Source organism: Calliphora vicina, chromosome 1 (assembly GCF_958450345.1).
Source record: "Calliphora vicina chromosome 1, idCalVici1.1, whole genome shotgun sequence".
In the NCBI taxonomy this organism is placed as follows: domain Eukaryota; kingdom Metazoa; phylum Arthropoda; class Insecta; order Diptera; family Calliphoridae; genus Calliphora; species Calliphora vicina.
Window position 1 is genome coordinate 135,644,379 of NC_088780.1, and position 18,728 is coordinate 135,663,106.

Genomic DNA, 18,728 nt, shown 5'->3' on the forward strand with positions numbered 1-18,728 from the left:
ATAATTCTTACCAAAAGAAATGGCAAATTTAGTTTTAAATTTTATTGAAATACAAACAATCAATTTCAAAATCACGTAAAATCTCACAGTAGAAAAACAAAAAAAAAAAAAAACTGAAATTTCTTTATCTCAACAACGAACTTACAAAAAAACTCTATAACTGTAAATACAACACAAATTCATTACATGACTTTCTTCGGCTACACTCTCTAGCTACATTAACGAGTCCACACACTCTAGTAATAACCGAAAGAAATGTCGTGTAATGGCTGAGATGTACCCTCGGGTAAGGCGTAATCACGAGCCAATTGATCCAATAAACTGCTACCTCCTCCACCACTGCTACGACTTTGTAGCTGAGGCTGTTGATAACGGGGCTGTTGCACGGGTATCGATTGGGCTACGGGACGAGGTGCAGGAGCTGCTTGCTGAGAGGGTCCAAACTGGAAAGGTTCCAAATGTGGACGACCACCAGAGGCGGGACCCAAGAAACCTTGAGCTCGTGCACTGGAGGGTGAAGGTGTTCCGGGGGCTGGGGCATATACAGGACGTGATATACGTAAATTTGATTGACCATCACCGAATGATGTTGATTGTGAGTATTCGGATGATTGTTGCTGAGAGTAGTCGGGGCGAGAGGGTTTTTGCACGGGCGAGTAAACCACATCGGTAGTACGTTGAGCACCGGGTATTTGGAGTCTAGGAGGTGCTGGTCCTAATTGTGGCTGTGGCCTAGGTGGTGCACTCTGTGGTACATATTGAGGTCTACGTGGTGGCTCTGGTTCTTGCTCTTCATCTTCGTATTGCACATATTGAGGTTGGGGTTGAGGCTGTGGCCGGGGTGGTGGTGGTGGCGGTGCTGGCCTATATTGCTGTTGAGGACGATTAACGCGCTAAAATTAAACAAAAAAATACTTTAGTAATTAAATTTTTAAACATATTCTCAATCTCGACTTACATGTGGTCTCTGTGGTCTCTGCACTATTTCATCTTCATAATCTGGTTCTTGTTGTCTCTTGGTTTCATCCACCAAAGTGGGAGGTGCTACCGTAATGCCCTCACCAGATGGTTGAAAACCATATTTATTGGCTCCATACTCCACTACCCTTACTTTGCCTGTCTCGTCAACATAACCATATTTGCCCTTTACTTCACCGGTGGCCAATTTCGTTTCAATTTTAAATGAACCATCAGCACCTTCATAACCATAAGTATAGGAACCATCTTCGTTGTGTCTTTAAAGAGTTGAATTTTATTATTTTTTTTCGTTAATATTCAATTGTTAGTCAACTTACTTGTTAATTTGTTTTAATATTGGCACTGGTGTCGGTCTTGGCGCATCTACTTGTCCGGAACTGGGACGCAGTCTTATGGGTGCAGGTCGGGGTGTATTTTCCTGATAGTCTTGATAATCTTGTGCATTTGTGGCGGCACACAATATTGTAATTAATATTAAACGTTTTAACTGTAATTATAAAAATATTGAAATTAATAATCTGTGAGTACATTTTTCTAGGTAATTTAATTGTTTTGTATTAACATTAACATACTTAGGGCCATTATTACAACTTGCCTTTTTAGTTAAAGTTAACTTTAAGGGTACCTTTTTCTATTGCTTAAAGTTACCTTTAACTATAAAGGCAAGTTGTAATAATGACCCTTAAAGTAAAATCCTTATTCCCAGATTAATCAATACAGTTTTATTTATTCAATATATAAAAAATAATCAGCCAAAATTTTACCTCGCAAACTCTGAGGAGCGTGAGCAATTCGAAAACCATGGAGAATTGTATTCATGTCTCGTATAATTGAAAATTACTTAGGATATAAATAGATATCTATATGTGTTTTGTTAGTTATGGAGTAAAAATATTTGGTAATTTTTACCCGTAGATATTGATTTGAAATTAATGTTGAAAAATAAGAATATAAATACGCAGATATTCTACTGTGACTTAAAATGTTATTATAATAGAGCTACGCATGCCATTTGTACTCTTACTCTCGCCATATCAAGACAATTGGTAAATTCATATGGTCTCCTATGTATGACATGATATTTGTCATATTATTTCACAATGGTTTAAAAATGGTATTATTGCCTTTCCAGCAAGAAATGTCCTAAAATAATACTAGTCTGTATGCTATGTTTATTGTGTTATCATAACCAACCAGCAGAGACCTGCGCCGAACGCCTTAGAGTCGTGAAATATTAGGACATTACAATTAGTATTCGAACTGTGCAAGGTCTGGTCTATAAGGCGGGTGAAGCATGCCGAGCGTTGTCATGACGGAATATTACGGTTTCATGTCTAGCCGGATATTCTGGGCGTCTTTCGGCAAATGCTCGCTTCAAACGAATCAGTTGCGTTCGGTACAGTTTCCATGAGATGGTTTGGCTAGATTTCAGCAACTCTTTGTTCCCACCAAATACAGAGCATTACTTTTGACACCTGGCTTTGGTGTTGACTCGGCTGGTTGGCCAAGCTTCACGTACAATCTCTTATACTTCGGGTTATCGTAATGAATCCATTTTGTATCGCAAGTAATGATTCGGTGCAAAAATGATTTCCCTTTATAGCGTTGAAGCATCATTTCGGACATGCAAAATCGTCTTTCTAGGTATCTTGGCATCAATTCGTATGATACATAATTTCCCTGCAAGCTCTTGTTGAGTTTCATGCTCTTCAAAAATTTTTGGATGACCTGGGAAATGTTTGTCTTCCGTGTCAAAATCACCACATCAACCATCTCTCGTATATTTGGTGAGCAAATATAAATAATTTATAAATAGTTTTTTCAAAATTTTAAAAATTATGTAAATTTCCGTAGAGATGCATTTTTTTTGTTCGCAAAATTTTACCACTGTTTTTACTAAAAATTTTATAATTATCCTTACGTAAAAAAATATTGGACAAAATGTCATACAATAATTGCCAATGATCAATAAGAATATAAAAACACCAGATGTGGACAATTGAATATCTTTTTGAGCAAAATCACATTACATGGCGTTGCATTTTTTATGCTCGCTACTGTATATTGCGTTTTAATCGGTTCAGTAGTTTCGGAGTTGTAATAAGAAATTGAAACAAACCATATAATACCCTACACTAATTAAAAGAGCAAAAACATTTTTCTTTTAAAATTTCAATAATTTTATTTTTGAGTGATTTTCGGAAGTGGGCCTTATATGGGGGCTATGACCAGTTATGGACCGATCACCATGAAATTAGGTCGTGTGATTTATGTCTATATGAAAGTTTACTATGTTGAATTTTGTGAGTATACCAACATTTTTAAGCGATTTATGCACGTTAAAATGATTTTCGGAAGCGGGGCTATATGGGAGCTATGACTAATTATTGACCGATCGTAACAAAATTTGGTGACATTAATTTTGTATATAAAAGACTTATTTGGAGTGCAATTTGTGGAGATACATTTATAAATTAAACATTTATGATCGATAAAGTCCAATTTCGGAAGGACATTTGTATAGGTACTAGTTGAAATAATGGACCGATTTCAGCCAGTTGCAATAAAATAATATGTACCAAATTTGATCGAAATATCTTCAAAATTGCGATCTGTACTCTGCGCACAAGGTTTACATGGACAGACAGCCAGTCAGCCAACCAGACGGACGGACATCGTTTAATCGACTCAGAAAGCGATTCTAAGTCGATCGGTATACTTTAAGGTGGGTGTTAGACTAATATTTTTGGGCGTTACAAACATCTGCACAAACGCATTATACCCTACCTACTATGGTGGTGTAGGGTATAAATATACTTTTTACGTGAAAATTTGTTTTAAAAAAATCATGAAAAATGGAAAACGGCAGAATTTTTTTAGATTTATTGCTTTATTGCAAAGCCACATGTAATAGGAACAAAATGAGATATAGATCATAAAAATCGATGTATTATTTTCGAATTTATTCACAATTAAGCGAATTCGCTTACTTTCATAAAATGCTATGTACGCACAATTTGTTATTATAATTTGGAAACTACTGAGCCGATTAAAACGCAATATATAAACCGATTAAAGGTTATGTAAATCGAAACTTTTCTAAGTTTACTTCGATAATATCGGACTAACACTTTTTGAGTTATCATAAATTATGTGTAGAAACATCTAAAAAAATTCACAATTTCAGAAAAAAAAAATTTCAAAAATATTTTGAACAATTTTACCATTTTTGTACTTAGGTAACCATCAAATCTATATAGTGGTTAGTGAAGCCTTTTTTTTTGCTGTTGACCTGTGTTATTAAATACAAAAACCCCGTTCAAAAGGTACGCCATTTATTGGAAATCCCCAATTTTTAAGACCGAAATAACAGGAAATACCGTTACCGCTAAGTTACAGTTACAGAAATAATCCAAATTAGCATTACCGTTTTGAATCGTATAGCTTGAATAGATTTTTGTTTCAGTCAACAAAAGATACTATTGAATGATATCTTAGATTCTTTGAATGTCGATATAGTTAAAAATCTTTAGAAGTTACATGAAACTAGTCTATGCTAAGGACAAAGATAAAATAAACTATGATTTCCTTCAAATCTTAAAAGAACTTTCGAAATTACCCTCGCATTAAGTTTAATGGAAAATATTTGTTAAATAACTAATGAAATGACAACAATTTTTACATTACATTAATATTACAGCTGAGGTGAATCAAAATATGAGGAAAACTATTGAAAAAATAATAAATAATAGCTATATGAACGAACATATTCAACAGACAACAACAGTAAGTAATAATTAATATGTATTTATAAAAAAAAAACTAAAAAATTGTTTTAATAAATTATTATTAATTTACAAGCCCTTTCACTTTTATTGGCCAATGACTTTGTGCACCACAAAAACAACACACGTAATAAAATATTTTATAATAAATAACTGTATAAATATAGTTAGTATAAACTTGTATAAGTCTGTATAATAATATATTATTACATTCCATAGATACATACATATGAATATCGTGATCAATGTCATGCAGAAAGAAATGCAGTTCCATATATTTTTTTTTACTTGGTTTATAGCATATTTAATTACACACTGTTTTCTAGTTGTATTTTTTTTTTAGCAATATGATTGAAAAACAGAAACCAATAAACATGAAAGTTTATACATAAACATTAACAAAAAATTGCACCAGTATTTTTTAAAAGTTAAAGAAAAAACCAATAGAAAAGTAAACAAAGTAGAAATAATTAAAAATGCAATAATATGTTAATATTTCATAGATATAAAAGTATTTCTAGTACCCGTAAACCAATACCTTTAAACTTTTTTAATAAAAATGTTGTTAACAAGTAAGAAATAAATAATAAAAAAAAAAATCAAAGAAGCCACAAATGCCAAAGGAAAAAAGTTACTAAAAAAAATCATTCAACAATTGATGTGCATTGAAAAATGCAAAAAATGCTTCAGCAAATTAGATTCATCTTGAAATTGCTACACGTATCTGTACAACTTTTTGAATGCCAAAGAAGGAAAACAATAATGGCAACAGGAAGAAAAATATTCGTTTTTTTTATTTTATGTTTTCCCTTTTATATTGAATAGCATTAACACAAGTAAACAAAAAGTTCATATGTTTACTTAAAATGTAAATGGGCTATTCCACGAGAACGACAACCACGACTGAAAAAACAAAAACCCGTAAACATTTTTTTCAAGATGATTTGAATACGAGAAAACACTAAAATGTTAGTATGTGAAAGTGTTTACTAAACTAAGCTCCCAATTAGCATGTAGTATATGAACTGAATTTGACTCTGATTGTATTTTGATATTATCAAATTGCCCTGAAGGAAACATGGGGACAAGTGTCTCCAAGTCACCAGTTTTGTTGACTATTTTGGTGACTTTTTAGCGACATTGTCAAGGAAGCGTCAATGAAGACGACTCTTCCATCTGTTATGAATTCATACCATTTCGTTATTTACATCTACTTCAGAAAAGTACCAAAAGTGTAGATTAGAATTACTAAAATGTACTAGTGAATAAGTACCTAGTCAATAGTAATATCGTCAGTAGTAGACTTCCATTGACACGCACATGTTAAATGTCTATAGTAAATAGCATTGTCTGGGGTAAAATAAGTCACTAGTACTGGTGACTGTGTCAATAGTAAGTCAGTATAGTTTCACTATTGACACTTCCTGCAGGAAGTTTTTGTATATGTATATGTATATTTACGTACGATATGTCACGTACGATATTAAATTTTATTTATTATAAAATCATCCAAAGATTGTTTTTAATTTAAATATGACGAATTGTAAAGGAAAACAAGTAAGAAAAGATAATACCTTACACTAAGTAAATGAGCAAAAACATTTTTCTTTTAAAATTTCAATAATTTATATTTTTGAGTGATTTTCGGAAGTGGGCCTTATATGGGGGCTATGACCAATTATGGACCGATCACCATGAAATAAGGTCGTGTGATTTATATCTATATGAAAGTTAACTATGTTGAATTTTGTATGTATACCAATATTTTTAAGCGATTTATGCACGTTAAAGTGATTTTCGGAAGCGGGTCTATATAGGAGCTATGACTAATTATGAACCGATCATAACAAAATTTGATCACATGAATTTTGTATATATAAAACTTATTTGGAGCTGAATTTGTGTAGATACATATATAAATTAAACATTTATGACCGATAAAGTCCAATTTCGGAAGGACATTTGTATGGGGGCTAGATGAAAAAATCGACCGATTTCAGCCAGTTTTAACAGGATTGGTCCTTGGGCCGAAAAAATAATATGTACCAAATTTGATCGCAATATCTTCAAAATTGCGACCTGTACTCTGCGCACAAGATTTACATGGACAGCCAGACAGCCAGACGGACGGACGGCCATAGTTTAATCGACTCAGAAAGTGATTCTAAGTCGATCGGTATACTTTAAGGTGGGTGGTAGACTAATATTTTTGGGCGTTACAAACATCTGCACTAACACATTATACCCTCCCCACTATGATGGTGTAGGATATAAATATACGCCTGTCACGATTCGGATATTTCTACATGTACCTCAAAATTACTTCCGTTTTATGTCACGTACGATATACCCCTATTTCGCTCGATATTTTGGACAACAATGTTTCGAAACAACTTATTATTTTTTTAAAATATAGTACCCTCTGAAAAACAAATTATTTTCCAGATACTCTTATATTTACAAAATATATAATAGATAACATGGAATTGCCCATATGTTAAGTGACGCATTAAGATTGAGAAGGCATCTAATACTAGCTGAGCACAGTGAGCTTCGCTTGGGTTACAAAGATATTTGCTTTTACCATCGTTAGTGTAATTTAATTTAATTGAATGCAGTTCTTTGTTTGTAATAGCATATCTGTAATTTATTCTCACTTAAATAGTTATTGAACATTATAGTGTAAACAACAACGTTTTTTCGCTTCGAAAATGTTGAATTTTGTACCAGCGAATCGTCATATGTGGGAAGTGTTCCGGCTTATGATGAATATGTTTCATCGATTTCAACGTGCGATAGATGGTTTGTGCGATTCAGAAGTTGTGATTATGACACGGAAGACAAAGATCGCACAGGACAGCCAAAAAAGTTTGAAGACCAAGAATTGGTGGCATTACACCATGAAAACTCTTCAAGAGCTTGCAAAATCATTGGGAGCTAGACGAACAGTAATTTCAAAAAGTTTACGAGCGGCAGGATTCATCCAAAAGCAGAGATATTGGCTAGCATACGAATTGAAGCCGAGAGACCTTGAAAGACGAAAGAAAATAATTTTTGCACCGCATCATTACTTGCGATGAAAAATGCATCCATTACGTTCACCCGAAGCGTAAGAGATCGTATGTGAAGCCTGGCTGTAATGTAATGATCTTTATTTGTGCTGCTGAACTCTGGCCAGACCATCACAGGGAACCTGTACCGAACGCAACTGATTCGTTTGAAACGCGTAATATCCAACATGACAACGCTCGGCAACATGTAGCAATACCCGTTATAAAATATTTAAAATGAAGTGGTTGGGATGTTTTACCCACCCACTTTATTGTCCAGACCGTGCCCCGTCCGACTACTATTTGCTTCGATCGTTGCAGTACGCTTTCTCTGGGAACTCTGGAAACTCTCGAAATTACAGTTCTTCAGATATTCTAATGTAGTTACTCCTTTGAGAATTAATTCGTTATTGAATCATTCAAATTTTCTTTAAATCAAATCCATTACAAATGCTTAATAAAAATTTATTGAATGTTTCAAGATTTCTTCAATTTAATTATATTATAAAAAGGCTTAAAACTAGTTTTCAATTCTAAAATTATTTAATAATTAAAAGCAAATTTACCACTCAAAGGCTGAGTGAATTTTATTATGAATTTATTCGACAATGAATGAATTCCATCTTTGAATAAAGCTAAAGATTTTTTTTTTGGAATGCAGCATTTGTTTTTTATTATATTTGTTTTTTCAAATGTTTAAATGTTTATTTTCATATCATTTGATGATATAAGTTTTAATTACTTATATTGTTGACTTCAACGTGACTCTGAGATCATAAATATCCACACATAATTCATTTATTGTTTATTGTTTTTCAAACAATGGAAAATGTTAATAAATATACTCGTAACTGATAATTCTATAAATAGATATTGAAAAGTGTCTTTATAAATAACATAAAATAATAAAAATTAAAAAAAATCCATTAATTAAACAATGCAGAATATGTGTTTACACTACTCAGTGCTTAAATGACATGCTTAAAGCTTAACCTTTATTTTCAATATTCAAGGTCAAGGTTATCAACATATCTTTATTTCTGTTTCTTATATGACTTTTATATAACTAATTGTTAAGAATCTATTTAAATTTAACTACCAATTAAGTACATATTTCTTCAGTTTCATTGCAACAAATCGACGATTAAGCTTAACATAGCTGAGTCACTATCTCGAAATAGCATAAGTCGACTTAAGTTAATATGTTATCTATATAATAATTAATGCTTAGATGCATATAATTGTCCAGCCAACGATTTGTAATTCAATTTCCAAGAAAAGTTATGGAGAAATTACTTAAATCATCTATATCTCATTCCGATAAATTTATAATATTTAGACCTACCCTTAACTGTCCTTATTAGTTAACACATAACCAGACTTCGTGTTAATGGGGGTTAGTAGTTTTGTCGACTGGACTGTTGATTTTACTAGCAATTAAAACCCTCAATGGTTGCCATATTAGTTATGTTATTTCAACATGTTTGTGTCCTAAGAATTGATCCTACATAGATGGCAGACATAATCTAATGTCTGGTCCAAAGTAGTCAACGCATTACCACCAAATACAGAGCAATACTTTTGACACCTGGCTTGGAGGCGATTCGGCTGGTTGACCAAGCTTCACGTACAATCTCTTATTCTTCGGGTTGTCGTAATGGATCCATTTTGTATCGCAAGTAATGATTCGGTGAAAAAATAATTTCCCTTTATAGTGTTCAAACATCATTTCAAGACTAATGTCTACAATTCTTGGTCTTCATACTTTTTTTGTTGGCCTGGGCGATCTTTGTCTTCCATGTCAAAATCACCACTTTGGCCAGATTTCAGCAGCTCATAATAGATAGGACCCTTTTGGTACCACCAAATACAGAGTATTATCTTAGCGCCATGGATATTTGGCTTTCGTGTCGACTCGGCTGGTTGGCCGGGCTTCACGTACGATATCTTACGCTTTGGGTTATCGTCATGGATCCATTTCGCATCACAAGTAATGATACGGTGCAAAATTGATTTCCTTTTATAGCGTTCAAGCATCATTTCGGGTATGCAAAATCGTCTTTCTAGGTCTCTTGACCAAATTATATCAGTAAGTTATCTTGACATTCGGGGAAGTACAGCCTGATTTTGAGAAAATAACTTAATGATTTTTAAAATTTTTTAAGCAGATCGCTTGAAAATTTATTAAAAGTGTTTCAAAGGAAAGCTATACATACATACACAAATAAGAAGTACTGTTGTCAAGTCCGATCATATAATACCCAGACGGACATCTTTTAATCGACTGAGAAACTGATGGTTATTAAAACAAACTAAAATAATATATTTTGTTTTGTTATTAATTGTTAATTTTCCCTGAAAATGCTACACAAAGGATAAGTGAAATATTGGAAATAAAAAATAAATATTATTTTATAAAACTGACCTAAAGCTCAATTAACTACAACTAAAATTAATAAAAACTTCGAAAAATTAAAAAAATATTGTGAAAGAAATAAAAATGAATTATTTATATTACAATTTTAGTTTTTTTTTCAAAAGATTGGTAAATTATTGAAAAACAATTAATAATCTTATAGCTAGTATCTCGGTATTTGTCATAAAATGGTAAAACAAACAATCCGTTCTTTTGAAATTCCTAATTATATCAGCACAAAAACAAAATGTAGTTTTTGTGCCATTTCACCAATTTAAATTATAAAATGTTATAAAACCGCGGCAAAATTCCTAGAATTGATAAAAGGAAAAATATCCTTTGGAAACTGTCGCAACCATTCATTGAATATTTTATTACTTCTAATTGCCAACGCAATGTATACTAAAAACCAAAGCTTACTAACATCCCAGCAGTTCTAGGAGCATGTCCCGACCTTATAACACCTAGTTACATAACTAGCTACGTGACTAGTTATTTTAACAAGTGCATATCCTAAGTAAGAGGTTAATTGACACTTTTTGATGACTGACTGTCTGACAGAGTAGTCAACGCATTTGATTTCTAGCTACCTAACTGGTTACTTGATCAGCTACACAACTAGTTACTTTAACATGTGCTATTTTTATACCCTACACCACCATAGTGGGGAGGGTATAATGCGTTTGTGCATATGTTTGTAACACCCACCTTAAAGTATACCGATCGACTTAGAATCACTTTCTGAGTCGATTAAACGATGTCCGTCCGTCACACAAAAAATTAGACCGCTGAAATTTGGCACAGAGAATTATATATGACCAAACTAAGAAAAAAATAAAATTTTATCAAAATCGACCACGCCCAATGCCACTGCCCATACAGTCCAAATGGATTTTTTCGCATAAAATTTTTCCTATCCAAGTAAAAGTTTAGAAATTTGGTACATATATTTTCTGAAGCAAAAGAAGAACGTATGTCGAGTCTCAATAAAAGCGGCCATGCCCACCGCATACAGCCCATGCAATCCAAATGCAATACATTTTTGTATAAAAATTATAAGGAATGTTCGTAGAGCATTGAAATTTGGCACCGAGAATTATATGGACTAAATTAAGAAAAAAATAAAATTTTATCAAAATCGACCACGCCCAACGCCCAACGTCCACTGCCCATACAATCCAAATACATTTTTTCGCATAAAATTTTTCCTATCCAAGTAAAAGTGCAGAAATTTGGTACATATATTTTTTGAATCAAAGGAAAATGCATGCCGAGTTTCAATAAAATCGGCCATGCCCACCACCCACGAAACCCATACATAGATAGGATTTTTTTTGATATTTCGTTTATTATTCGACAAAAAATTTTAAGTTTTCATCCTGTTCCGAAAACTTTCGAAAACTATTTTTTCTTTTAATCGAAACAAGACACTCCCACTTTCATTTTATTAAAGAAACAGATTGGGGGAAAGTGGCGCTACCTTTTTTGTTTCTCCATGGAAAATCAAAAATAAAATAATTTTTAGAGACTTATAGATTTGGGCATGTCTTCTTAACGGTTTATGATATCCCCATAATTTTTTTTTTATTTATGGAGAAATGTTATATTTTTGAAATATGTTAAAGGTAAATGGTATCATTAGGAAAATTATAGATATATAAACCACTGAATTGCGTGAAAATATAAGTAAATTTTTGCTTAACACCCTTGCATGGACTTTACTTCAATTTTTTAAAAATAAAATCTTAAAACATTTCTCTACAAAACTGCATCATTTGATTTTTAAAATTGAGTGTTTGAAAAATAGACTTTTTGACACCAAAATCCATCTGTGCGTCAGTCAATGTTTTTACTCATTTACTTAGTGTAGGGTATTATATGGTCGGGCTTGACCGACCATACTTTCTTACTTGTTTTAATTTAACAGGGTGCTAATTAACTTAAATTTCATTGACAGCCCTGATAACTTGTAAGCTAGCTTCCTCCGACAACTCTACAAATGATTACATCTGGTGGGTAAAACAACTCATTTCGAAAGTGCAGTACAAAATAAACGTTTAAAGAAACTACACTCCAGATTACTTAGATACTCTAAAGTGCCAATCGACTTAACGCTAAGTTACATGGGATGCTTGTATATCTAAGCAAAGAGAAAATAAACTATATGAGAATTATATCAATACCATTTCACTACAGTCTAGATTACTTAGAGACACTCAAATGATATGGAATGTATAAAATAACCAATTGACTTCTATTGGCAACAAATCATAAATCTACGAAAAGAAGCAATAATAAATCTATGAAAATACACAACAGTCGACTGACTAAAGACAAGCCAAACCCTATAAAGGTTTTTCGCTCACGAAGCGGTATCTATCAAATGAATGACTGTTTCTTCGGATAAACAGGAAGACCATTAACCCGTTTTCACACAAACATTGTTATGAGAGACTATAATATTAAGATGATCGCAAAGGGATTAGACAGACATAAATTTCAATTCATACGAATCTGTAAAATGAATTGCAATTCGTTTCCAATTCGTTTGAATTGATTTGATTTTGAATGAATTAGAACAATGAGTTGCAATTCAAATTAATGAAATCAAAAATGAGTTGCAATCAATCAAATTCAAGAGCAATCAAATTCAGAGGGAATGAAAAATAAATATTTATATTCCTTTTAGCAAATAAACAAAATTATTCCATTTTGATAAGATTTTCGCCGATACGAAATAATTTAATTCCTATTCTGCCGCCACCTGACAATTCCAGTATATAATGGGAATTTCAAATCTAAGAATTTTTTGTCATTGATATACAAAACAATAGTAATACTTGCTGTCTTTTACATAAAAAATTAGTTGAATAACAAAATGTCAGTGATTACAGTAGATTTACTTACAAAATCAATTCAAATTTCAATTAATTCAATTCAAATGAGTTGGAAATGAATTGCTAATTCTTTTTTTTAATTAATTTGAATTAATTTAAAATCAATTCATATGAATTGGAAATGAATTGTAATTCACTTTGACAAATTCATTTGAATTAGAAAGAAATTGCAATTCATTTGAATTGTAAATGATTTTTACCAAATTTATTTGAATTGACTCGAATTTCATTCCATTCCATGCTAATTCAGTGCATTTACAATTCTGCAACGTATTAGTTCCACAACTAGTAATAGAACGCATGCATATAGCCAGTACACGTTCTACTTTGGCGTTGCGACTAATGATTTTTATTTGCAATTGTCACCTTTGGAACAAGTTCAATAGAATCTTTATGCAACCAGCATCCCTTCCTTGGAACGATTCTGGAAACAATTCCCTAATCAATGTTTTTGCTTTTAATTGTTACCTTTGGAACATGTTCTATACAATGTTTACGCAGCCAGCATTCCATCCTTGCATTATAGGTAATTTCACCCATTTTTGAAGCAAAAATTCATGTTTTGCACTTTCAGGAATACATTTTTTGTTGTTGGTATTTGATTAAGAAGAGTGCGAATTTGTTGTAAGAATATCTCAAATAGATGGAAGAGTTCCCGCCATATTAGATCCGCCATTTTAAATCTGAAAAATTTTACCTCAGATTTGAAATCAGTAATCTTGAATACCCCGATTTTCATGTAAATCAGAAGACATTTTAAAATTTACGCCGCCATATTGGATCCGCCATTTTGAATCTGAAAAATTTGACATCAGATTCGAAATCAGCAATCTTGTATGCCCCCATATACCAATTTTTATGTAAATCAGAAGACTTTTTAAAATTTACGCCGCCAAATTGGATCCGCCATTTTGAATTTCAAAAATTTTACATCAGATTCGAAATCAGCAACCTTGAAAACCTCCGTATACCGATTTTCATCCTCCAGTGATTCCTTATAGTTTTGGCCACAAAAATGGGTGAAATTACCTATAGTGTCTTCGAACGATTCTGTAACCAGAATCTTGAAATTGCTTGAAATTGTCAATCTCGGAAATATGTAATTCTACGGAAGCGATATATATGTAACTATCACATTTTCTTAAGAACAGTTCTAGAACTATTTCATCTATCATTGTTTTTTATTCGAAATTGTCATGCTTTGAACTAGTTCTGGGAAACGGATTTTTATTTCATTCATTCAATTCTTGGATAAATGTATGTAACTTTTGTTGCATTCGTTTTTTAAATGACTCGATGTAATATTTTTTTTCAATAGACACAATATTTCAGTTTTTTTTAATGTACCTAATGCAATTCGATTAATAGATCCGTCCAAATACATCATATCGCACACCCAGTTAAAAAGTGACACAACTCAAAATTAATTTGTTGCATTATATAAACCCGAAAAATTAATTTTACGCTTAAACTATGCACAATACACTTGTTTATCTATACAAACGATATCAGTGTATTATATTGTTGTTAAATGTGACTAAAAAAACACTAATGTCTTTCATTATGTTTCAATTGGTATATATTTATTTTCGATTTCTGAAAAATTAAAATTTTGAGTTGTGTCACTGGGTGTGCGATATGTTCCATCTAGGCCCATTGTTATTATTATACAACAACGTATTATATTGTATTTTATATACGGTCTTTGCTAAATTGATTTCAAATTTCATAAGCATCAAGAAAATACATATACAGGTAAGCCTCCATTTACGCGGTACTTTATTTACGCGAATTCGATATAACGCGAACTCAAATTAGCAACCATTTTTTCAAATACGCGACTTTTTTATACGATTTTTATATAATGCGGCAACAAACAACAAGAAATGAAAAAACACAAGCGAATAACAGATTTCTTTTTTGAAAACTTCGTATTTTTTGTTTTGATATCTTTTATGTATTAGAATATGTTGTTTTTTTAATTGAAATTTGTTCCTTAATTTGCGATAAGAAATAATTTTTTTACTTTACTTTAGTTTTAAGTAAGTTGTTAGAATTACAAATAAAATAAGTTTACTTAAAGTATATATCGTTGCCTTAAATGCAAACGGACGTAACTACATTTTTATTGCTTTTACAGGATACGTTATAAAATCAATAATAATAGAGTATTCTTGGCAATGGTTCAATCAATCAATAACTCGATTTTGAATTTTTGTGTAGTTACGTCCGCTTTTATTTAAGGAGACGATATGTATGTATGTACATATGATTTCTATTTAACGCGATTTTTAGGTCCCAATTTCATTTTTGTTATGTGACTGATGTATTGTTTTACGCGAAATAAAAAAAATATTGGCCCCACAAAAGCATTTCGTTCTAAATTAGAACCTCGTTTTACGCGAATTTGATTTACACGCTATTTTTTTGGGCCCAAAAAACCGCATAAATGGAGGCCACCTGTACGTATATTTATTGTGGTCGTATGGAAAAACTAGATAATTCCATTTTTTGAAAACACGAGAAAAACACAATTAACGTTTTAAACATTTTTCCCAAATTATTTAATATGAATTTATGTTATTATGCATTAAACAAAACATAATTTTAAATAATGTTAAAGATTTCTGGTGCCATTGAACTCATTGTTTGTTTTTCGAAAAATTGAGTTACCTAGTTTTTCCAAAAAAAAAATAAAAATTTTTTTCAATTTATTTTGATATTTTACGGTATTAAGGAACTTTAGAAATTATTTGTGAAAAAAGCATTAACTAAATTACTCAGCGCATTAATTTATCCATGTTTTTTACGAAAAAATGGAGTTACCCAGTTTTTTTCAAAAAAATATTATTACCTTTTATTCTGATATACATATATTCATATCAAAAATAAGTCGAGTTTTTTTTTAGGTTCAAAATTTGGACCCAAAGAGCTTGTGTCCCAAATTTGTTCTATTTCGCTCTTTCTCTATTAGTTTTCGAAACAACATCGCTTTAAACTTCTAATTTTTCTGTTTTTTAAGAAACTTGCTTTTTTCAAAAAAGTTTTTATATGAAAATAACTTTTAAATTAGAAACTATATCAAAATTTCGATGTGACAGAGTGATAGTAAATGAAACGCACTTTCTATTTTTGGTGTTATCTCAATTTTTTCAAAAAGTGGAGTTAACTAGTTTAGCCATACGACCACAGATTTAATGCAAATATTAACCCGAATTGTGCCAGAACTTATGAGAGCGGTGGGCGTTATATGCGAACTTTGCGATGTTTCCTGGCAATTAGGCAATAATTTTCACCAGAAACAAAAGGACACCACGATTGAATTTGGTAAACCAGTGAAACAAAGTATTCTAGGAAGGAATTTCATCAGAACAGAATAACCAAAAAAATAAAAAATAACTGGAGTTGTTTATTTGTTCATTCGAATCAAATTCGAAAACATATTTATTTATCTTAATATCGGATTCTACTACAGTTATTTTTTGTTTTCATTCTAAATTCCATGTCAACTGAACAAAATTCTATAATTAATTCTAATGTTTAAATAAAACCCTTTGACAACCATTCTAAAGCATCAAACCCCCCATCCTCCTCAACTAATTGAAATAAATGATAAAAAATAATCAATTATTCAATTGATCAATTAGTGGATATAATTTTTAGCTATTCATTTACTTCAAACTGCACAAACAACAACAGCAGCAGCAGCAAACAAACAACGAAGACATTAGACAAAAATCGAACAAATCTTAACTGATTTGGAATGAAACCGCAAACTAACATTTAAACATATAAACGAAATATTAGACTTTGACTGGTGCTGGCCTGTCGCTAAGACCTCTCCATCGTTCCTCCGGCCAGCCAGCAACCAACAATTGAGGAGATGGGAAAAAAATCGAAAAAATTCAATGTTTTTTTTTTATTTTGGTTTTATTCGCACAGTTGTAATAAAAATTCACATGGAAACCTTTCACTTCTATGGATTTGAGTTTGTAACTTTGGTGTTTTTGTTATTTTTGTTAGATTTTTTGTTGGTAGAAAATAACTACAGCGATGTTGTACTTGTACGATGTAGTCGATAAATCTATCATGGACATTATTGGTAACCTGGCGACACATGTTGTAGCCTTGATGATATGGTGGTATTTTGTATTTTAACCATTTTGTATAATGCGGATGAAAAACAATATAAAACACAAAAACAAAAACAAAAATCTCCAAAGAAACAATCAACTGAAATTCAATATGTAACTATACCTAAATTATCAATATTGCAGTGCACATATGTATGTTAGACGAACATGTGAATATATATGTATATATATTGTGCATATATGTATATGAATGTATACTATACATCGATCTATTATCTATCCATCTAACCGTACAGTCAAACATTTAAGAACTGCTCTTTTTTAGGTTGCCTTGTCCATAACATAGTTTTCAAACATTGATTTAAGTACGCTGCAGTAAGGTGGCACATATTTTAGTTGTTTTAAATATCTATTTATTGCAAATTTAAGTTTAGTTTTTTTTTCTAGAATTTTGTTTGTTAAAAATTGAATGATAAGTTTAAATGTTGTTTTCACTACATATTTTAAAGTTGGCATATTAAAGTAGTCACACAGTTAAGGAATTATTTATTTAATTGCTTTCAATTTAATAATTAAATAAAAGTATAAAATGAATATTTAAAGTTTCATATTTGTGTTACAAATAAATTTATTATGATTTTGAGTAAGGTCAGTTTAATGGTTTAAAACAAATTTTAAGAACTATTGTAGCTACTTGCTATATTATTCAAAAATTCTTGATTAGATTATGTAAATTAACACTTTATTAGCAGAAAACCATTTAAAACAAGTAAGAAAGTATGGTCGATCAAGCCCGACCATATAATACCCTACGCTAAGTAAAAGACCAAAAAATGTTTTTTTTTAAATTTCAATAATTTATATTTTTGAGTGATTTTCGGAAGTGGGCCTTATATGGGAGCTATGACCAATTATGGACCGATCGCAACAAAATTTGGTGACATGAATTTTGTGTATATAAATCTTATTTGGAGCGCAATTTGTGGAGATACATTTATAAATTAAACATTTATGACCGATAAAGTCCAAATTCGGAAGGACATAGGTGAAATAATGGACCGATTTCAGCCAGTTTCAATAAGCTTGATCTTTGGGCCGAACAAAATAATATGTACTAGCCAGCCGACCAGCCAGCCAGACGGACATCGTTTAATCGACTCAGAAAGAGATTCTAAGTCGATCGGTATACTTTTTAGGTGGGTGTTAGACTAATATTTTTGGGCGTTACAAACATCTGCACAAACGCATTATACCATCCCCACTATGGTGGTGTAGGTTATAATTAAATAAATACAAATTAGTATTTAATCACACTTAAATGAAATGTTTCTAAAAACAGTTTTAATATTAATTTAATTAATTGGTTTTTAAACTGAAATTTGCGTGCATGTCACTTTTTGTTATTTACTTCAAATTTCATAAATATTTGCTAGGTGTTTATACTGTCGTCATTTACTTATAAGTTTAAATAATTAACTATTTTTGATTATTATGTTTCTATTGCATTT

At 31.4% G+C, this 18,728-nt stretch overlaps 1 protein-coding gene across 1 annotated transcript in view; it reads right to left on the bottom strand.

The window, feature by feature from the left end:
* The window catches only part of Cpr97Ea (cuticular protein 97Ea), a 31,621-nt gene continuing 12,893 nt past the window's right edge, over positions 1-18,728 (bottom strand). The window contains exons 2-4 of the mRNA XM_065508510.1: positions 1,296-1,465; positions 959-1,235; positions 1-893 (exon numbers count right to left, since the gene is read on the bottom strand). Coding sequence (XP_065364582.1) covers positions 237-893; positions 959-1,235; positions 1,296-1,465 — 1,104 coding nt within the window. The 3' untranslated portion in view covers positions 1-236. The remainder of the gene's footprint in view (positions 894-958; positions 1,236-1,295; positions 1,466-18,728) is intronic.